At 44.1% G+C, this 23,020-nt stretch overlaps 1 protein-coding gene across 1 annotated transcript in view; it reads left to right on the forward strand.

Moving 5' to 3' along the window:
- The first annotated feature begins 437 nt into the window (after positions 1-437).
- Positions 438-23,020, forward strand: part of FTSJ3 (FtsJ RNA 2'-O-methyltransferase 3) — a 75,131-nt gene continuing 52,548 nt past the window's right edge. The window contains exons 1-8 of the mRNA XM_089689699.1: positions 438-590; positions 5,286-5,398; positions 7,639-7,744; positions 10,304-10,350; positions 13,395-13,474; positions 16,966-17,065; positions 19,537-19,731; positions 22,715-22,830. Coding sequence (XP_089545825.1) covers positions 5,332-5,398; positions 7,639-7,744; positions 10,304-10,350; positions 13,395-13,474; positions 16,966-17,065; positions 19,537-19,731; positions 22,715-22,830 — 711 coding nt within the window. The 5' untranslated portion in view covers positions 438-590; positions 5,286-5,331. The remainder of the gene's footprint in view (positions 591-5,285; positions 5,399-7,638; positions 7,745-10,303; positions 10,351-13,394; positions 13,475-16,965; positions 17,066-19,536; positions 19,732-22,714; positions 22,831-23,020) is intronic.

The following is a 23,020-nucleotide window of genomic DNA, read 5'->3' on the forward strand; positions in this document are numbered from 1 at the left end:
TCAGATTCGTTATGATTGTAATTTGTAAATATCTGACTGTCTGAAGAATGAAAAATGTGTCCCAATTTGAAATTGGAACAATACAAAGCGCAGGTGTCTAGGCTCTTCAGGTTGTGGTCACACCTCTGTCAGCGTGGTCAGGATGTGGATCACCCTTCCTCAGTCGGTGGTGTTAGTGGGATGAGCTTCTCAGTGTACAAGGATATAGAAAACACTCGGCCCCTCCACACCTCACAGACTTCATGTCGTACAGCACCGCCTCACAGGGACTTCACCTCGACGGGGAAGATCACATTCATGTCTGTTCATGGAGAACACAGACAAGATATGAATCTGCATAGCTGACAGTCACACTAACCTACATCTCAGCTCTGACACCCAGACCGCAGTGTACGTCACCCCAGCATAGGGCCTCAGTACACTCACCATCCACTACCACTCTGACTGCAGCTCAGCACACTCTGCTGCCCAAACCTGCCACTAACCAACATGGCCGCAGCGCTGACAGGGAGTGGCGTCATCATCCGACGACCAGCCGGAAGTGAGCTGCGGTGGTCCTACACGTGAGCAGTGTGCTGTATACGGTGGAGGTGAGTGGAGAGCCGTGAAGGAGTGAGCTGTGCATTGTATATATATGTATATATAGGAGACACCGGCGGGTCTCTGATACACGATACAGGAGGGCTTTATTCTTTATGGGAGTGCTGCCACTGCCCAGCCTGTCTGACCGTGTGCTGGGCCTGAGTCTGAGACCTGACATGTCCCCATTCCCTGCATTGTACAAGTAGAATACATACATATACGGTGTATATATAAATATATATATTTTGTATATTGTATGTATGTATATATAGTATATGTATATATAGTGTGTATGTGTATATATATAGTATGTATGTGTATATGTGCATGTAACTCCTTATATCGCTTTTTTACTAACCTGACAGCTTATTATTCTAAAAAGGAAACCTTCATTTGGTTTGCAAATATTTAAAGATTTTAACGGCAAGAATGAGTAGGATTCCTTACATTTAAAGAGCACCTGTCATTTTAGATCCATCATATCAGCGCCTGTTATCGGGCATCCACTCACCTGCTGCCGCCACGTCCCTCACCTTGTTGTGTCACTGCCAAATTACCAGCCATCTCATTAACCTCCCTGGCGGTATTCCCGAGTGTAGCTCGGGGTAAAGTTTCAGCACCACAAGCGGTAACCCCAAGCTACATTCGGGAATACCCTGCAGCGTTGCTCCGGGATTGCTTTTTCACTTACCTTGTCCTGCGATGTCTCCCCTGCATCGTCCCCGGCAGATGCCAACATCTGTCTTTCGGGTTCCGGTCCCTGCGACGTTCCCTGGGGATGGAACTGGCAGGAAATTTTAAAATGTCAAAAAGTGACATTCACTAAATCACGTAGTAAAACATTACTGTATCAAAGCATTTCACATACATTTTGTCCCGAGTGCTTTGTCCTGTCCCCTGCCTGCATTTTTACTGTTCTTTCTGCCAGGAAACTGAGAAATGTCCATGGCATCCAAAAAAGCGTCCCTTTAGGTCAAAAGCGGTTTTAGAGCAGCTAGAGAACAGCGATAGTAAATCAGAACCACTTGCAGAATTGAGTGATAATGATTCGTGAGGAAATTTGTCATCAGATACTGAAAACGATTTTGCAACTTTGCTCAGTAATGTGCGAACTTGGCGCTATATTTCAAATTTGTGTTTTTGGTTTGATTATATTATTGAATTAAATTTATTATATTTTTTGTAATTATTAAATTATAATTTATGATTTCATGTTTCAAATTTTATCATACCCGGGATGTTTACTAGACTCTTGTTCGTACAGATTTCAGTGAGTTATTCCTAAAAATTACAGGTCGACAATCAAAAAAAATACATATTTCCATGCAAAAAAATGTACCGCTTTGAGCACAGAAATACTTACATAATCAGACCGCTAGGGAGGCTACAGTGACTGGGACTGTCGGTGAGTCAACAGCAGGTCAGTGGAGGAGCCGCTGTGGGACAGAGATGACAATTGCTCTTTAAAAATTATGATTTATATCGATCCTTTTCACAAGTGATTTAAATCAAATTCACCCTGATTTATTTCCATCGTATTATTTTCCTCAGTAGTACACATATTTTGAAATTAAATTGTACAGGCTGTTGTACAATAGGCTGTTTGCTCAGCCTATTGTACAGCGCTGAGCAAACCCTTTGGCGCTATATAAACTCGATAAATAAATAAATAAATAAATTAAAAGTCCAAAGTAGGTCTATTAGCTGGATGGAAAGATTTGCTTTTTGGTTTCCTGGGATATCTCATACAACTGTAACAAAGCGAAGCTAAAGCTGAATGAAAGCCTCTCAAAAGCTGCAGGTGCTGTAAGTAAGCTTTGTCATAGACTTTTATGGAGGCTTAGGAGATGCTTTGGAGCACCAAGAAAGCGACATGGGGTATCATTTTTGAAGCGAAGCAAAAGCACCGTGTAAACAGAATTGTAAGCTAACCATTTTATGTTGTGATGGGCTTTGATTGGTCTTCAGAGATTTTTATGAAAGCATGTTCAATTCCACATTTTGAAGCACATGTAAACAAGCCCTAAGGAGTCTAAGTTTTTGCTTACCTCCTCATAAAAAGAAATTAGATTGCGGGTACAAGCATGGAAAAATCGAGTATTTAATGGCATACCTGTAGGCAGTGCTCGGCTTATTACAAACCTGCCTGAAAAACGCCTAGTATGATGGACTCTCCTGGCCTGCTTAGATGGCCACAGTTTCCCCAAGCTTGCTGCAGAGCCCTCAGCCCCCTATAGTACCCCCAACCTCCAACGATGTCCCATAGCACCCCCCAGTCCCTCAGTATACTCCAATCTACCACAGTGCCTCTGTAAAGCTCCCAGCTTCTTGGAGATAACCCACAGTCCCCTCCAGAGAGCCCTTTCAGAACCCTCATCTCCCCCCACCCAGCCTCATCCTAAGAAAATTTACACACACACACACACACTGAAAATAATGCCTCGGTTTACAATTTTTTTTTTTTGCAATACGAAGTGTATGTTGGTGCAGATTTTTTAAATGCAATTGTCGGCTTTTTTTATTCTTCACTATAGCTCACAGAATTAGCTGTCACTTTCCCCGATCTAAAGGATACTTTGTTTCTTTTATCTTGGGAAACAAACTAAAAGGAAACATTGTTTCTTTTAACTCAGGGAAGTAAACTAAAAGGAAACTCTCTTTTTTTTTTTTTTTTTAGCTGGGGAGAAAGTGACAGCTGATTCCCTGAGCTATAGTGAAGAAAAAAAAAAGCCGGTAATTACATTTAAAAACCAGCACTGACATATAGGGGTTTATTTACTAAAGCTGGAGAGTCCAAAATCAGACTCCCTTCTGCATAGAAACCAATCAGTTTCCAGGTTTCATTGCCAAAGTTTCATTGAACAAGCTGAGGTTAGAAGCTGATTGGTTTCTATGCAGAAGGGAGTCTGATTTTGGACTCTCCAGCTTTAGTAAATAAACCCCATAGTGACAGCGACTTTTTAAAAAAATATTTTTCTGACCTCCGGAACAGATTAATTGGTTTTCAGTGCATTCCTATGGGAAACCGCATTTCGGTTTCCAAATTTTTCACAATACAAATCGTCCTGGAGAATGTATTAACTTTGGAAACCAAGGCACACCTGTATGTGGTTTCCCATACTAATATGTTAGTATTAACTTTTTAACTGTTGAGGCATGGCATAGTTTTTAAAGAATTTATCGGGCCCCGGTCTCAATGAGGGTGATAACCTCAGGATTAGAAGCATGTTGAATAAGAAGGGGAGGATCAGCTAATGTGAAATGCTGCATTTTTTTTCCTTTTGTGCTTTATATCAGAGCTATGGGAGCTGCCATTGCTGAACTAGTATGTGTTTTCTGGGAGTACCATCCAGATCCATCCTTCACTACTAAAGCATGGATCGAAATTTGGCCAGTTTAGTGGGGACCAGATGAATTTCAATCCATGTATGGACAGGCTGATTGTACCCAAGTTGATCCATCAATCAACTTGGGTACAACCAACGCCTGCTGATTTTTCTGTACAGGTGTTTGCTGCTGGTGGCTGTAGCTGCTAGCAGTAATTATTGCATTCTGCTGACCAGGAAGGCTCCCCGCAATCCCATAGCTGGCAGAACACAATACGGCTGCAGGAGGCAGGGTGTTTTTTTTTTTTATCAACAGGAACGTAGTTCCAGCACCTCCAGTGCTGAATGTGTGTAATAGTATGGGGAGTTGGGGTGTGCTGGAGGGTCTATTAATGGCTACTGGGGATCTATTGTTGCATGGTGGTATATTGTTGCTGGGAGATCTGTTGTTGCTGGTGGAGATCTACTGTTGGAGGGGTTTATTGTTTCTTGTTGCTGGAGTGTCTGTTGATGCTGGCTGCTGTGAAATCTGTTGTATCTGTTGTTACTGCTGGGGGGTAATTTGTTGTGGTGGTCCATTGTTGCTGGAGGGTCTTTTGTTGCTGGAGGAGGGTCTATTGCTGCTGACTGCAGGGGATCTATTTTACTGCTTTTCTTGTTGTCATGTACAAATTACTTGGCACCACAAAACGATACTTTGTTGTGTATTCTCTAAAAGGCATTGTACTTGGAGGTGGGTAGGGGGTGGAACCAAGGGACGGTGCTCAGAGGAGGGTAGGGGGAGAAGAATAAGAAGTGACTCAGAAGGGGGAGTTCCTTCACCTATTTTCTGAAACTAAAAGCCCGGGCATTCCCCATCAACATTGACGTTGTTGATGGGGGAATTGAGCAATTTTCTTTCCTGCCCTTCATGGTGAAAGAAAATCAAATCCTCTATGGCAGGGTTGGGCAACTGTGGCCCTCCAGCTGTTGGTGAACTACAAGTCTCATCATGCCTCTGCCTTTGGGAGTCATGCTTGTAACTGTCAGTTTTGCAGTGTTTCATGGGACTTGTAGTTCTACAACAGCTAGAGGGCCACAGTTGTCCACCCCTGCTCTATGGCAAGGGTGTCAAACTGGCGGCCCTCCAGCTGTTGCCAAACTTCAAGTCCCATGAGGCATTGCAAGAATGACAGTTACAAGCATGACTCCCAAAGGCAGAGGCATGATAGGACTTGAAGTTTTGCAACAGCTGGAGGGCCACCAGTTTGACACCCCTGCTCTATGGGCTCCTCTGTTTTGTACCAGGTATAACATTGTCTGATAGGGTCCCTTACAGGAGTACGAATGGACTGCATACTGATTTATGTTTTGTTTTTTGTTTTTTTTCTCCTCTAGACATTGACAGGATAAAGAAAATTAGAACAGACTACCGACTCTTACAATGGGCAAAAAAGGGAAAGTAGGAAAAAGTCGAAAGGATAAATTCTATCATCTGGCTAAAGAGACAGGTAAGCAGAACCACAGACTGTTTATGAAGTCACAGGACCCAGACTTAAGTTGTTGCCTACATGTAATCTTACATCAGTATCAGACGTTTGAGAGGTAATGTTAAAGCTGGAGATGTGTGGTTCACTCTTTAGTGTCTTTATTTTTTTATATTGTAGTAAAATCACAGGGAGGCCTAAAGTGGCCAAAAATTTAGTTTTGGATGGCGTAGTAAAGGGTTAAACATCCTATCATGTTATTTTTTTGATGGGGAGATTTACCTGCACCCCCGGTCCTGCAGATGGAGCAGGAGATGAATGGAAATCCCCCAAAGTGAGGATAATTCTCTTATTGGGACTTTGTCATTTGGAACATTTGTCCCCATTGGGTGACTTCACCTCTGCTCTGACCATTCTAAAAATTGCTGCCATTTCCTGTTGCTTTTGGTTTTGGTGATGATGGTTCCCAGAACACCTAAAGGGATGAATATACCCAGTGGGGACACAGCCATAAAAACTTAACAGAGGGTCTAACCCTCCCCCTACTCTATCCAAAATTGATCAAAAATTGCGCCATTACGTACACATTAACTTGGAGCCTTACCCTGCAAAATGACTTCAGTCCCTGCTTCTACCTCCACCTCCACAATATTAATAGATGTTTTTTTTTTTTTTCTTCTTTTTAGGGGGGTGGTATTTCTTATGATTTTAGGTTTTTTTTTTTCTTGTTATGATGGCCTAGGCCAGAGTAGATTAACCATTTACCCTCCAGAGGATTTACTCCCGTTCCTGACCAGGTGTTTTTTTTTCGATACGGCGTTGTATTACTTTAACTGACAATTGCGTGGTCATGCAACACTGCACCCAAATGAAATTTATGTCCTTTTTTCTCACAAATAGAGCTTTCTTTCGGTGGTATTTGATCACCTGTGCAGTTTTTATTTTTTGCGCTATAAACAAAAAAAGACAATTTTGAAGAAAAAAACAAACAATATTTTTGACTTTTTGCTATAAAACATCCAATAAAAAAATGTAAAAAATCAAATTTCTTCATAAATTTAGGCCAAAATGTTTAGTCTTTGCTAAAAAAAAAAAAATCCCAATAATTGTACATTAATGGGTTTACGTGAAAGTTATAGCATCTACAAATGGCGGTATATATACACGCGGCGATCAGCAACTTATAGCGGGGCTACGGTGGGCATTCTGACACTGGGGGGGAGAACTAACGACCACTGACATCCCAATGACACTAATACAGTGATCAGTGCTAATAAAAAGCACTGTCACTGTACAAATGACAATGGACGGAAAGGGGTTAATATCTGGGGTGATCAAAGGGTTAATTGTGTGCTGTTTTACTTGGGAGACATGCTGTGCAGAGAGATACAAAACAGCATGGCCATGCTGACAGGAGAGAGACCCGTGTTGTTTACACACAGGTCTCTCCCCTGTCAGCTTTGCTGACGATCACCGAGTGTCGGCCAGGACTCAGTGATTGACATCCCCAGCCCCCAATAGCTGTATGGGTAGAGCAGCGCGCATGCCGCTGACCTGGAAATGCAAACCACGTGTGTGTGTATATATATATATATATATATATAATGTGGTTTTTCGCAGCCGTGTCGCCCTGTAGCAGTACTTCTGCTATAGAACAGATGGCAAGTGGTTAAAAGTCCCGATTATTTTTTTTTTTGGCTGTTGTCTAGATTTTGGGATGATGGCACTATCCCACATCACACCAGTACCTATTTTGATATAAACTGGAGATAGATGCAGCCTGTTTATAGGCATTCAGCATCTGCACACTGCCATCCATCCTTCCTCTCCTTTTCATTCATGTGATGCTTTAACGCATTTTTCTCTCTGTGCTGCAAGTGCATTCTTTTATAAAGAACAGTTGTTCTCCACCCTGTTTGTTTTTTCTCTTGCCAATTATTAAAAAAAAAAAAAAAAAACTGAAAAAGTGTAATACAGAGAGGTACCAAGCTTACAAAAGTGCCTGTGGTTGGACTCCACCAAGTATCCATTATATAGCGCACTATTGTATGTTGAGGTTTGCCCCATAAGGTGACATCTGTAGGTAGAATTAGTCTTGTCTGTGAAATTTGTTATCTATGAGGTGGAATGCGGACCGTTCTTGTGTTACTAGAGATCCCTCAAATACTCGTACTACTTTTTGTCTATATATACATTTCCTTCTAGCTAGCAATTATCTCCATTTCTGAGGATTTCTTTTAAATCATTTTGCTGTTCTCTTTTAGGGTATCGCTCCCGTTCGGCCTTTAAGCTCATTCAGCTGAACAGAAAATTCCAGTTCTTGCAGCGAGCTCGAGCGCTTGTTGATCTGTGTGCGGCCCCTGGAGGATGGTGAGAGCTTTCATGTGTCAGGATGGAAAGAAGCAGAATGATTGGCCTTACATTTCATGTTGTTTAACCCATTCCTGCCTGCTGTGGCGTCCCTTTACCAAATTCTGAACACTCAGGGGGCAGGAAGGATTGGAGATCATCTGACGACTGTGATTTGCTGTCACAGTGGTCACATGATCAGGAGTTGGTCCTGCCAGCTACCGATCTTTAGTACAGACAGAGGTCTCTCTTTGACAGCTCGGTCTTTGTGCTGGGAACATGCAGTGACCATGCTATCAGCACAGAAGCGGTGGCTGCCCAGCGACACATAGGTGCGGTGTGCGAGGTTTGAAGCCCACCCCCTTTGCCACTGCACACTTGTTTTACGCAGATGACATCAGGTTAATAAAGCTCAGTTTTACTCACCAGAAAAAAATTAACTGCTTAATTCTGGGTTCTAAAAAGCAATTAAAATGCACATAATCATCTGTGCTCTACAAATTCCTATGGCCAGGCAGCTGCTTCAGAGCCAGACCACTATGCTGTGTAGAAATGTCACTTTGCCCTTGTAGCACAGATCAGGATAGAAGAAAAGAGTGTTGGGCCCAGGCTCTGCCCTCAACTGCAGGCTTACAGGCAAATGCTGTATAGTAGGGGTCTCCAAACTTTCTAAACAAAGGGCCAGTTTACTGTCCTTCAGACTTAAGGGGGGCTGGATTGTGGTCAGTTGGAGTACAAAGTGGCCTGGCTTAAGTGAGAGAAAACAAGGCGCCATCGTTGGTATTAGTGGGAGGAATAGTGCCCCATCGTTGGTGTCAGTTGGAAGAATAGTGCCCCATCATTGGTGTCAGTGGGAAGAATAGCACCCCATAGTTGGTGTCAGTGGGAGGAATAGTGTTCCATCATTGGTCTCAGTGGCAGGATTAGAGCCCCATCGTTGGTCTCAGTGGGAGGAATGGTGTTCCATCACTGGTGTCATTGGGAGGAATTGTGTCCCGTCATTGAGAGGAATTGTGTCCCATCATTGGTGTCATTGAGAGGAATTGTGTTCCATCATTGGTGTCATTGGGAGGAATTGTGCGTCTTTCCTGGGGTCAGTGGGAGGAATTATGCCTTTTGTTGGCGCCAGTGGATGGACTAGTGCACCAAGGGCCAGATAAAAAAAAGCTAAGGGCTGCATCTTCTCCCCCCCGCTAGCTGTCAAATTGAAAAAACGTTCGACCGCATCACTCATTCATAGCATTCTGTGAATGAGCGACTACAAGTCCCAGCAGCCTTAGCGGATGTTGGCTTGTAGTCCTCAATGAACTACGATGACGCTGTTGAGCGTTGTGGTAGTTCATTCATTCTTCCTGTCAGCATATCTGCTTGCTCATTCATCTTGTGTGACAAGCAGATATTCTGACAGGTCTGAAGGAGACCTGCATAGCATCAGCGATCTACTGATTGCTGGTGCAATGGTTTCCAGGCTCCTGCAGACAAAAATAATAAATGCACATTTTTTTTTACCTGCAACAAATGTGCATTTATTATTTTGGTTGAAAAGGTGAACTTATCCTTTAAGGGTTCTCTGGGGAAGCCATCTGCCCCAAGATGTCCTCAGTCTTCAGGTTGTCACTCAACCCAGAAGACTGAGGAGAGACTGTAAGTGTGGGGCATCATGGCCCTGTCCCTTGAGCACTGCACCCTCAGAGTGTATTAATGTGGAGAGCAGCCCTGATGTCATCATGTTAGCGCTCTCTACATTGTCCAGTACTGCTCATTGATGAAAGAGGAGTTAAGAAGAGGTTCCAGTACTCCCTGTGACAAGAGAAAAGACATCAAAAAAGGTGAATTTGAAAAACAAAAATTGAAGGGAATTCAGCTTTAATGCCCTAGAATGGCCAGGTCAGAGTCCAGTTCACAATTCAGTGGAGACATTTTTGCTGGACTTGCTGTTAACTCACAATTCCTATACTGCCCAACAAAGCTTGAGTAGTTTTGCAGATGGGAATAGGAGAAAATTACAGTGCTAAATGTACAAAGCTGAGAGACCTCTGTCCTAAAGGCTCAAGGTTTTATATTTTCATGCATTCTGTTCATTGTATGCATGAAGATTAAAAAAAACATTGGTGTGTAGCAGTCCCCTCAGCCCCCCTTATACTTTCCTGAGCCCCATCGTGATTCAGCAATGTGCACAAAAGCCTCAGCTCTCTGGAGACTCTCCTGACTCATTGGCTGAGACAGCAGTGAGAGCCATTGGCTCCTGCTACTGCTGTTCACAGCCAGTGAGCCAATGAGGAGAGAGAGGGGGTGGGGCCAAGTCGTGGCTCTGTGTGTGGGTGGATATGCAGAGCAGCGACGCTGGAGCAAGCTTGCTTGGGTACCCCCATAGCAAGCTACTTACTCTGCGGGTACTCGGCAGGAGGGAGTGGCCAGAAGCGCCGGTGGGGAACCCAACAAGAGGAGGATCAGGGCTGCTGGGGACAAAACCAGTGAGCAGAGCAGGTAAGTATAGACATGTTTGTTTTAATTGTGTTTAATATCACTTTTATAGTGGCTCTTTAAGACCAATCCAGTTTCTGATCATTTCTCTTTTAGGCTTCAGGTTGCTTCGAAGTTTATGCCGGTATCCAGTCTTATCATAGGTGAGGAAAACAACTGTGTTCTTTTATTTCTTAAAGTGTATGTACAGCTAAAACTGTTTTTTTGGATAGATTAAGGTCAGTTTGTTTAATTCTCTGAATTCCGCTGAGTAAATTTCCTTTCACTTCCCGTTCTAAAGATGCAAAAGGAAATAAGAGCAAATCTCAAAGTGAGGAGAGTACCCATCTTAGGTGGTAGTCACCAGAACAGGTGTCCCCATTAGTAGGCATAGGTCAGCAGGGCACAGAGGGTTAATCTCCACAGCGGAAATGCAGAACTAAAAACCTGACTGGATATAACTCTGCCCTACACTTTTCAAGATTGGTATAATACACTTTAAAGGGACCATATCAGGACAGAAATGTAGCTACTATACCTAGTAATAGTCAGTCACAGTCAACTGGATGACTTCTGTAATATTGAAGGTGTTTTGTACCTCACTTTTTGTCTAAATCTCAAACAGCATTTTGCTTTTAGTTATACTTTGAGCTCACCACACACTGGTGCAAAGCTATTTAGATCTACCAACAACTATGAAGTGAAAGGGCCAGCCTGATTGGATACAGATTGATTGGATAGGTAGGTCTTTATATTACATTGTACAAGATTGTACAGTCAGATTGTAATATGTATGGTGAGCTCTAAAGCGCTAGTAAACCCTCAAAAAAAAAAAAAAAAATTGGGTCCCCTGCCTGTTTATTCCACAATCTGCTAGTATGCACCACATACCAGCACAATATGACACACTTACCTGCACATGGAGCCCTCCAGAGCAGCGCTGTCACAGCTCCCTCAGACCATCCATCTTCGCCCAGTCTTTCCAGGTTTGTGGGCTCCTGCCATTTGAATGGCCAGGGGTGTGACGACATCACTTTTGCGGCATGGCGCTCTGCATTCAACTACATACTCTGTGCCCTGAATGCAGAGCATCGCCGCACATGCACAGGTGATGTCGTCTGCTATTGCCAATGTGAATATTTATTTAACTTTTATTTATTTCAGGTACTTGTATAGTGCTGTCAATTTACACAGCGTTTTACATACATATATTGTACATTCACATCAGTCCCTAACCCTCAAGGGGTGTACAGTCTAAGGTCCCTAACTCACATTCATACATACACATGCTAGGGCTAATTTAGACAGGAGCCAATTAACCTACCAGCATGTCTTTGGAGTGTGGGAGAAAACCAGAGTACCCGCAGGAAACCCACGCAGGCACAGGGAGAACATACAAACTCCAGGCAGGTGGTGCTGAGGTTGGGATTCAAACCAGCGACTCTAGTACTGCCAGGTGGAAGTGCTAACCATTAAGCCACTGTGCATATTTAGGAGATATTCATTGTACCTACAGGTAAGCCTGATTGTACGTGTAGCTGTATGTACAAGTTATGCTAGGGGACTTTACTACCACATTAAGCTACATTCACCTAGCGAATTGTAGTGGTAGGAATCAGATATTCCTGCTGTGACAGGTCGCTGGCGGCTGTAGCTACTCGCTTAAAAAGGTGTGGCCAGCAGCGACACAGACTGGCTTTGCAGAGAGCTGCGAATAGCTGTGGCCACCAGCGACCTGTCATTGTAGCGAACAGGGCCAGCGGCCTTACCTAGCCGCTCAGAGCTGCAGCAGAAATATGATTCCTGCCACTGCAAAAATCACTGGTCTGAATGTAGCTTTAAAGTGTTGCTAAACCCAGGACCCTGCATTCACTATATCTGGTCACCCTGCATTCTCTATATCCGGTCTCCCCGGACCCCGCGTTCGCTATATCCGGTCTCCCCGGACCCCGCGTTCGCTATATCCGGTCTCCCCGGACCCCGCGTTCGCTATATCCGGTCTCCCCGGACCCCGCGTTCGCTATATCCGGTCTCCCCGGACCCCGCGTTCGCTATATCCGGTCTCCCCGGACCCCGCGTTCGCTATATCCGGTCTCCCCGGACCCCGCGTTCGCTATATCCGGTCTCCCCGGACCCCGCGTTCGCTATATCCGGTCTCCCCGGACCCCGCGTTCGCTATATCCGGTCTCCCCGGACCCCGCGTTCGCTATATCCGGTCTCCCCGGACCCCGCGTTCGCTATATCCGGTCTCCCCGGACCCCGCGTTCGCTATATCCGGTCTCCCCGGACCCCGCGTTCGCTATATCCGGTCTCCCCGGACCCCGCGTTCGCTATATCCGGTCTCCCCGGACCCCGCGTTCGCTATATCCGGTCTCCCCGGACCCCGCGTTCGCTATATCCGGTCTCCCCGGACCCCGCGTTCGCTATATCCGGTCTCCCCGGACCCCGCGTTCGCTATATCCGGTCTCCCCGGACCCCGCGTTCGCTATATCCGGTCTCCCCGGACCCCGCGTTCGCTATATCCGGTCTCCCCGGACCCCGCGTTCGCTATATCCGGTCTCCTGCAGTACACACAACATGGAAATGCAATTATTATGCTAAATACCTTTTCTCATCAGCAGTTAGAGCAGTCTTGTGACTATCAGTGTCTAGCAGCAGACATGTTAAAACTTTTAGGAGGACTGTTCATTCTTCTCTAGGAGAATGCAGAACCCTTGATCCCTGTCTAGACAGTGCTGATTGGCCCTGTGCTGATCACATGCACTCTCCTATGAAAAATAACCTCTCTAGCAATAAACACCAAACTGAGCATGTGCAGAGTGACTCCACATTATGTGTAGTATCAGGAGATAAAAGGGGGACACTTGAAGAAGGGGTGGATCAGAGAAGTCAGGATCAAACAGAATTTATACACAATGCAGATGATTAACCCCTTAGGTTCCACAGTGAGTGTAACAAGCATGCGTTATTGCATATACAGATTGATTTTATTGTTCTGGGTTTAGTAACACTTTAATGTAAGTACAGAGGAGCACGACACTCACTTTGCCATTTAACCCTGCCCTCATTGAGACTTCAGTCACTTATAGCTTGCTCGTACTCTTGGCAGCTAAACAGATTGGTATGGTTCCTAAAGGAAGGGAAGTATAAACTGCTGTTATATGCCTGTGCAAATGGGTTAATTTTTTTTCTTTTTTCTTTCATGAAGGAGTTGACCTCGTGCCTATTAAGCCCATTCCTAATGTTGTGACACTACAGGATGACATCACCAGCGAGTCCTGCAGACAGGTAATTGGACTGTGACCTCATGACAAACCTTCATCCTACATTAGTGACGGATGACAAGGCCAGGCATCCAGGCCTAATCTGTTTCATTTGTCCACACCGTACCTCTGCAGGCAATGCAGTGATCAGCGGTATGAGTTAACCAGGGAGGCAGCAGTTACTTTCAAGAGATGGATTTGGAATGGTAATGGCCTTTCCTGGAATATGACAGCATTAGCAAACAAATGATTAAACCCTCTCAAGAACTGACAGTCGTAAAAAAGATTGCTTTATGTTAGCCTTCTGAAGTCCCAGAGCACTCAAAGACCATATTATTTGGTCTTTTTGGCAACTTTACTGACCGTAAAAAAACATAGTACAATAGCATTGCACGGTACACAGCAGAAGGTATATTTGAATTGAAGTCTATATTTTTACCACTCAGTATGGATTTAGCAGGCAGATCTCAGGGGATACATTAAAATGGATTTACAATGAATTACATTGGATGGTAATACAATACAACATACAAGGCTTAGGAGCCAGGTGAAGAGTGGGGGTCGGGGAGAGGGACCGAATACCCAAACATGTCAGCGTTGCCAATTATCGTGGGTTGGCAATACAAGTAGAATTTGAGAAGGACATAGGAGATTACAGGGCCTTAAGAAAAGGATATTGAGCCTATAGAAAAAATAGGGGAAAGAGAAAAGGGGGGGAGACCAAAACATAGAACTCCTGAGGCAATATCATCCAAGGCTGTTCAAGCCATCTGTCCCATATTTTATTATATTTCAAGGGGAAACGTCTGTGAAGATAAACCAGTTTTTTTATAGGGTAGTGTAGATTTAACTTCTGTCAACCAGGCTTGAAATGTGGGAGGAGCGGCCTGCATCCAGTGACGAGCCAAAAGCTTCTGAGCACTGAAAAGGGTTTTGTGCAAGAAACCGGGAAGAAACGTGTCTGCATCAGATTCTGGAAGAATGCCAAATAGACATGGTTTTGGGTCCAGTTGAAGAGAGAACCCATGCGGTCATGCAAAAATGTAATGATTTGCTCCCACTAGGCCTGTATTACTGGGCAAGTCCATAACAGATGGAAAAGGGTACCTGAAGCCTCTGAGTATCGGGGACTCTATATGCTATGACCTGTGTGGTATTTAGAAATCCGAAGTAAGGTATGGTAAGGTACGCTCGATGTATATGTGTATTTGGTATCTTCCAATATGTCATCCCACTCTTCCTCCTTCACAGACCCAACATCTGACTCTCACCAAGACTTGGCTCTATCTGCTATGCTGATAGCGATGGGAATGTGTAGAGCATTACGTAGAGCAGATATCAACTTAGTGGGTTCCTTGCCTGTTATGATATCTTATCAAAGACAAGGGCCGAAGGGTGGGGGAGGTGTCCGGAAACTAGGCCCACAGAGCATTTCAGAGCTGTAGGTATCTGGATAGCATGTGGTTCCGGAGATCAATATCATCTTTCAGGGTTTGAAATGTCTTTGGACCTGTGGATGTGGAGCTGATGTAGGTATAGGACCCCTTTGGAGTCCCATGGATCAGTACTAGGAATGGAGACAAGCTCAGGTAACTGAGAATTATACCACAAGAGACCATGTGTGTAGTAAGGAGAGGCATTAAAGTGTTACTGAAACCACAGCAGTAAAATCAGTCTGTATATGCAGTAAAGTATGCTGGTTATACTCGCTGTGGAACCTAAGGGATTAATCCTCTGCATTGTGTAAAAAAGCTGTTTGATCCTGACTTCTCTTATCCTTCCCTTCTTCTACTTTCCTCAATCCATCTGCTGATAGTACAGGGCCCTAGGAGGCATTTTGCACATTCTCAGTTTAGTGTGTACTGCTGGAGATTTTTTTTTTGGGAGGGTACATGTGATCAATAAAGGACCAATCGGCACTGTCCAGATAGAGGGTCAGGGGTCCAGCAGCCTCATAGTACAGTCAGAGCAGAATGAAAACTCCTATAAGCTTTAACCTGTGCTCAGCTGGACACTGATAGAAGGCACAAGACTGCTCTAACTGCTGATGAGAAAAAGTGTTTAGTAGTTTATATTTACTAATTTAATTGCATTTCCATGTTCTGTGTACTGTGGGAGACCAAATATAGTGAATGTAGGGTCCGGGGTGACCGGATATATTGAATGCAAGGTCCAGGGAGACCGGATATAGTGAATGCAGGGTCCGGGGAGACCGGATATATTAAATGCAAGGTCCGGGGAGACCGGATATAGTGAATGCAGGGTCCGGGGAGACCGGATATAGTGAATGCAGGGTCCGGGGAGACCGGATATAGTGAGCGCAGGGTCCGGGGAGACCGGATATAGTGAGCGCAGGGTCCGGGGAGACCGGATATAGTGAGCGCAGGGTCCGGGGAGACCGGATATAGTGAGCGCAGGGTCCGGGGAGACCGGATATAGTGAGCGCAGGGTCCGGGGAGACCGGATGTAGTGAGCGCAGGGTCCGGGGAGACCGGATGTAGTGAACGCAGGGTCCGGGGAGACCGGCTGTAGTGAACGCAGGGTCCGGGGAGACCGGCTGTAGTGAACGCAGGGTCCGGGGAGACCGGCTGTAGTGAACGCAGGGTCCGGGGAGACCGGCTGTAGTGAACGCAGGGTCCGGGGAGACCGGCTGTAGTGAACGCAGGGTCCGGGGAGACCGGCTGTAGTGAACGCAGGGTCCTGGGTTTAGTAACACTTTGATGTGACATCACAACATCCCCCCCTGCCTCTCAACCTTGTTTATTGAGAAAATACAAATTGTTCTCTGAATGGCACCTGTGCCAATCGAGCGATCCCCCGTGTTCACTAAGCAGCACGGCAACACTTGGGACAGGACCCAGAAGCTTGAGGCTCTAATGTCTAAGGGCCAACTCCCAGACACGTCTGTGATGTCATAGCAAGGGATCAAGCAAAGCCAAGGCTCCCGGCTGCCCGACCCCTCGTAAGATCACCTGTAGGGGGGGGGGGGGGGTGTATGATGCTCTGTTTGGCTGTCTGCAAATGAATGTCTGGTAGTGATTGGCTTCAGACTTATCTAGATGATAGAAGTGGGACAGTTGGGCTGTCAGGTAGTAGACTTGAAGACCAATTTATGAAGATTTGGAATGTTCCAGTTTACTCAACAATAGTCTTTAACCAGCTTGGCATACCAAAGCAATTTTCACACTGCTTTTTTTTAGCTCATATGGGGCCTCTGTTTTGATTATTTGTTTATAAAAAATACCCTGAATAAACTTTTTAATTAGCAGAAAAATGCAAATAAAATTCACTTTGATTTTGAAGAGTAGCATATTTTATATGATTAAAAAGAACTCCATATATTTTCTTCTGTTTTTCCCGAGTATTGTTATCCTGATTTTGATAGCATGCATTGTCTTCTTAGCTCTCACCCTAAAAAATACAAATAAATTGAGGCTACCGGTTTTTTATGTGTTACAAAAGCATTCTGGCTGTAACATAAATAATAATACATGCTCTCATTTCCTGTCATAAAAGGCAGTAAAGAAGCAACTTCAAACATGGAAAGCTGATGTGGTATTAAATGATGGAGCCCCGAACGTGGGAGCAAACTGGACCCATGATGCATTCTCGCAAGGTTTGTTTTGCTTTGGCGCATACAATATTCACACTTTTAGCCTATTTAGACATCTAGCCGGGGAGTGTTAAATACATGAGGTTCAACTGCATTTTTAGCCCCCCTCTTAAAGTGGTTGTAAACAGTGAAATGAAAATTTAACAAAGCATATCATTCTATAATGTGTACTAGCCTATTTCCAAAGCACCTAGTGTGAGTTCTGTCTCCTTTCCCATCCCTCTGTTATCTGCATGAGTCACTTCTGACAGTCTCTGACACCAGACAATACTGGGAGACGGCCTTGCTCCCCCTCCAGCACACAGCAGATCATTGACAGCCTCAGCTGTGCATGTTTCCCTTTGAGACTCTATAGAGTTCCCTATATTTAGGTCTCAGATTACACTCAGCTCTATGCTCTAGAGCAGGGGTCTCCAAACTTTCTAAACAAAGGACCAGTTTACTGTCCTTCAGACTTTAGGAGAGCCAGACTGGCCATCGGGAGTAGAAAATGTCCCAGCATCAGTTGGAGTAAACAATGCCCCATCATTGGTGTCATTGATAGAAATTGTGCCCCAACATTGGTGTCATTGGGCACCATTGTTGGTGCCACTGGGAGAAATTGTGCCCTATCACTGGTGTCAATGCGAGGAATTGTGCCCCATCACTGGTGTCATTGGAAAGAATGCCCCATCTCTGGTGTTATTGGGCCCCATTGTTTGTGGCATTGGGAGGAACTGTGCCCCATCATTGGTGTCATTGGGAGAAATTGTGTCCCATCATTGATGTCATTGGGAGGAATTGTGCCCCATCATTGGTGCCATTGGGACGGATTGTTTCCCATCGTTGGTGTCATTGGGAGGAACTGTGCCCCATCGTTGGTGTCATTGGGAGGAACTGTGCCCCATCGTTGGTGTCATTGGGAGGAACTGTGCCCCATCGTTGGTGTCATTGGGAGGAACTGTGCCCCATCGTTGGTGTCATTGGGAGGAACTGTGCCCCATCGTTGATGTCATTGGGAGAAACTGTGCCCCATCATTGGGAAGAATCGTGCCACTTCTTTGGTGTCAGCGAATGAAGTAGTGCTCCAAGGGCCAGATTAAAATAAGCAAAGGGCCGCATTTGGCCCCCAGTTTGGAGACTACTGCTCTATAGAGTGTGCAGTGTGACATCAGATCCCCAACCCCTGCCATTGAAGCTCAGAAATGCTGTGTAAATTCTGGACTTTAAATGGTTGTAGGGGAGAGAGGGAAATAGATAAACAGGTACAACTTATGTAGGAGGATTTGTTTCATCTCTATGTATTGCCTGAGGAAAATCACTTCACTGGGTATATGAGATGGTTTACAACCACTTTACAAACAAATGGCAACTGCCCCAACTTCTAAGCGGCCTTTGCAGCAAGGAGCACATGGAAGGGTGAAGCAGGTTAAATAGCAACAAAGAAAAATTCCCAGCTCAGCTTACCAGCCAGCCTGCAACCAACTGAATTATATTGTCTAACCGTTCGCGTTAAAAAACAGATTTAGTTTGCACATATTTGCAAATGGATGTGTAAGCTGCAGAACCACTTCACTGCACCCCAGTATATCTGCAGTCCTTATGCTATAATTTTGAGAGTCTCCATAGTAGAAGCACATGTATCATAATGGATAGATTTAGGGCAGGTAAGCCTGGGGGGGGGCCCACCCCTATAAGCTGGGGCCCCCACCCCTATAAGCTGCAAAGTGTTTACACTTCATACCAGCATCAAGAACTATCCCCCGTTGCATTCAGCAGGCAGAATGGGGACACTCCATAAAAGCTTTCAGTACACACGGTTGCATGTTAAAGGGGTTACAACAGATGGTAAGGATGTGCCGTATTGCCTCCTCACTGCCTGCCAAACACCTCTGAAAAGCCATCCAAACACAAATTACTTTTCAGCATTTAGCCACATATCTAAGCTTAGCTTTATAAAGACCTTTGCTTTAGAAGCTGCTAACAGCAAGGCTTTGCTTTTTTTTATGAAAGCCTCCAGCCAGGAAAAAAGACAGGAGAGGCTGTGTAGACACAGGAGTGCCTAGGCACACTCACATGCCAGGAAGTGCACTGTTATTTTTCAGCAGGATTCAAGACAAAAGGTACACTTCAAGGTACTGTTTAGGCACAACGTTTCTAAATGTTCCCTATATCATCAAACCAGCAAACCTGTACTGTTAGCATTTAGGAAATCTTTAATGAAATTCCATGTAGTTGTAATAACAGAAAATGTCTCAGTAATGCTCCTTTCTTTTTGTATGTCTAGAACATGAATTGGAAAATCTCATTGTGACAGTCACCATACAGTCTCCAACATGTTTCAGAACAGTAGATAATTAATAATTTTATGTTCGGGGTGTATCGGGTTTATAGATCTTTGTGAATCTGGAGCATAGACAGTGCAAATGGTTGTCCTAGAATGAAATCTTTTTTTTTTTTTTATGTTAATTATGAAAATGTTTTCTGTATTTCAGTGCACCTGTCTCTCATGGCTCTTCGGCTGGCCTGTGACTGCCTCTGTCGAGGAGGATGGTTCATCACTAAGATTTTCCGTTCTGCTGATTATCAATCCCTTCTGTGGATCCTCAAGAACTTTTTCAAGAAAGTGGCTTCCACAAAGCCCCAGGCATCTCGAAGTGAGAGTGCTGAGATCTTTGTTGTGTGTCAAGGTGAGTGATGCGTTCTGCAGGACGTTTCATATTGTGAAAAATTCCTAAACTGAAACGCGGTTTCCCATAGGAATGCATTGAAAACCAATTAATACTTTCCGGAGGTCAGAAAAAGTAAAAAAAAAAAAGTTGCGTTCACTATAGGTCAGTGCCGGTTTTTAAATGTAATTACTGGCTTTTTTTTTTTCTTCACTATAGCTCAGAGATTCAGCTGTCACATTCCCCCCAGCTAAAATAAGTTTCCTTTTAGTTTATTTCCCTGAGTTAAAAGAAACCATGTTTCCTTTTAGTTTCTTAAAAGAAACAAAGTTTCCTTTAGCTCTGGGGAAAATGACAGCTAATTCTGAGTTATAGTGAAGAAATAAAAAAGCCGGAAATTGTAGTTAAAAATCGGCACCTACATACACTTCGTATTGCGAAAAAAATTCTTTAAAAACATAAACCGAGGCATTATTTTCAATGGATTTTCATTTGTAAACTGAAAATTACATTAACCAAGGCATTCATAGACCGTGGTGCGCCTGTACTTGTTTTTGATAATTAAAATAACTCGGGGGTGGTTTTCACTTCCCGCTGCTTAAATTCTAAATATGTACTATCTTGTCTGTTCCTATAATTAGCTAGGCTATCAAAGCTCTGATAATAATGGTGATAATAATATAACAATATTAGCTATAAAAATAAACACAATGCTCAAGAAGCAAAGGTCTTATTTAGTTACAAAGAAAGTAAAATACTAACGTAGACATCTAAAAGAATAGTACAGAATATACACTATATTGGCAAAGGTATTGGGCCGCCTGCCTTTACATGTACATGAACTGGCATCCCAGTCTTAATACATAGGGTTCAATGTTGAGTTGGCCCCGCCCTTTGCAGCTATAACAGCTTCAACTCTTCTGGGAAGGCTGTCCACAAGGTTTAGGAGTGTGTCTATGGGAATGTATGACCATTCTTCCAGAAGTGCATTTGTAAGGTCAGGCACTGATGTCGGGGGAGGAGGCCTGGCTCGCAGTCTCTGCTCTAATTCATCCCAAAGGTGTTTTGGTTGAGGTCAGGACTCTGTGCAGGCCAGTCAAGTTCCTCCACCCCAAACTCGCTCATCCATGTCTTTATGGACCTTGCTTTGTGCACTGGTGTGCAGTCATGTTGGAACAGGAAGGGGCCATCCCCAAACTGTTCCCACAAAGTTGGGAGCATTAAATTGTCCAAAATGTCTTGGTATGTTGACTCCTTCAGAGTTCCCTTCACTGGAACTAGGGGGCCAAGGACAAACCCATGAAAAACAACCCCACATCATAATCCGCCCTCCACAAAACTTTACACTTGGCACAATGCAGTCAGGAAAGTACCGTTCTCCTGGAAAACGCCAAATCCAGACATACCCATCAGACTGCCAGAGAGAAGCGTGATTGGTTACTCCAGAGAACATATCTCCACTGCTTTAGAGTCCAAAGCGTCGGATGGCGTGCTTTACACCACTGCATCCAACGCTTTGCATTGGACCTGGAAACCCATTCCATGAAGTTTGGAGGTCTTTAGCTTATTGACTCTGCAGACAGTTGGCGACTTCTGCGCACTGTGTGCTTCAGCATGCTCTGACCCCGCTCTGTCCTGTTACGTGGCCTACCACTTGGTGGCTGAGTTGCTGTTGTTCCCAGTTGCTTCCACTTTGTTATAATCCCACTAACAGTTGAGCGTGGAATATTTAGTAGCCAGGAAATGTCACGGATGGACTTATTGAACAGGTGGCAACCTATCAAGGGACCACGCTTGGAGTCACTGAGCTCCTGAGAGCGACCCATTCTTTCACAAATGTTTGTAGAAGCAGTCTGCATGCCTGGGAGCTTGATTTTATACGCCTGTGCCCATGGAGGTGATTGGAACATCTGAATCTAGTGATTTTGAGGGCTGGCCCAATACTTTTGGCAATATAGTGTATATGGAAATAAAAGAGCAGAGATGATATGTAAGTGTCCCCCCAAATGTAGGTATCATGGCTGGGCTCTAGGAAGAGATTTTTAGAGCAAGCACAAACACCACCCTTTTGATGCCTTGTGCCCAGCCTATATAGTCCTCTGTCCAGTGAGCAACAATCTATGAACTATAAGGCTCCATGCACACTAGTATGTTTTTTAAGCTCAAAAATGCTGGATAAAAACGCTGGCAATAGCGTTTTTCTAGTAGCGTTCAGGAGCTTTAGTGTTTTATTACCGTTTTTACAGTACATCTAGAGGAAAAGAAAATTTATTCTGTTGTCTTTGGTAAAAAAACAAACTGCTTTTTTGGGGACACTAGTGTAGTTCTGGTAGTGATCAAGATACTGATTCGTACAGAAACTATACTAATAATGGTGGTTTTTAGCAACTTATAGTGTGACTGTGGTAGTGTTGTGGGCAATCTGGCGTTAACTGACACTGACTGACACTTCACTAGTGACAATACTACAGTGATCAGTGATAATATTGTAAGCAGACACTGTACAAATAATACTAATGGGTGACAGGGTGATCAGAAGAGCAATCAAGGGGTTAACTATGTGCCTAGCAAGTGTATGTGTGTTGCTTTTACTCTCAGGATCTGGTTGTCTTTTCTTCCTGAACTCAGAGTTGATTTCAGGGAGAAGAAACAGCCAGATCACTGTTCTGTGTGTTTGTAAACACAGAACCCTGTGCTTGATTGGCCACAGCCAATCAGAAGGTATACAATCAAAATCATTGGCTGAAACTTGCTGACAAACTCATGCTGTGTCTAATCATAGCACAGATCAGCAGGGGAGCACACATGCACCCAGAAATCAGCTTGGCTTAAGCAGATTATTTAGATGCCACCCTAAATAGGAAGTGTTACTGACAGGCACACTAAAGAGGCACCACCTTAAGGACTAGTGAGCTGAAATATAATACAATTTTAGTTTTAGAGAGACAGTAAGTAAGATCATTTTATAGTGAGATGTTTAAATGTTTTTTGTTTTTTCTTGTAGGATACTTGGCTCCTGATAAAATCGACAGTCGTTTCTTTGATCCTAAGTTCGCCTTTAAGAATGTGGATAGTCCTGTGCAAACTGTCTCTCAGCTGGTATCCAATAAGAAGCCCAAAGTGAGTTTCCTTTCTGGGTTTCTCTGCTTCTTGTCTTCAACCTTCAAACTATGCTCTTTGGTATTGGATGGTTGAGCCATTGTGTTTCTTTGTTTGTATGATTTAGACTAGACCTACTAAATCCAGCACATAAGAAACAGTTACAGAATTGGAGTACAAATTGGACAATCTATTTTTTTCTTTGGTTGTT

The sequence above is a fragment of the Staurois parvus genome, unplaced genomic scaffold (genome assembly GCF_062004578.1).
Source record: "Staurois parvus isolate SC_StPar_1 unplaced genomic scaffold, SC_StPar_1.0 ptg000493l, whole genome shotgun sequence".
NCBI lineage: Eukaryota > Metazoa > Chordata > Amphibia > Anura > Ranidae > Staurois > Staurois parvus.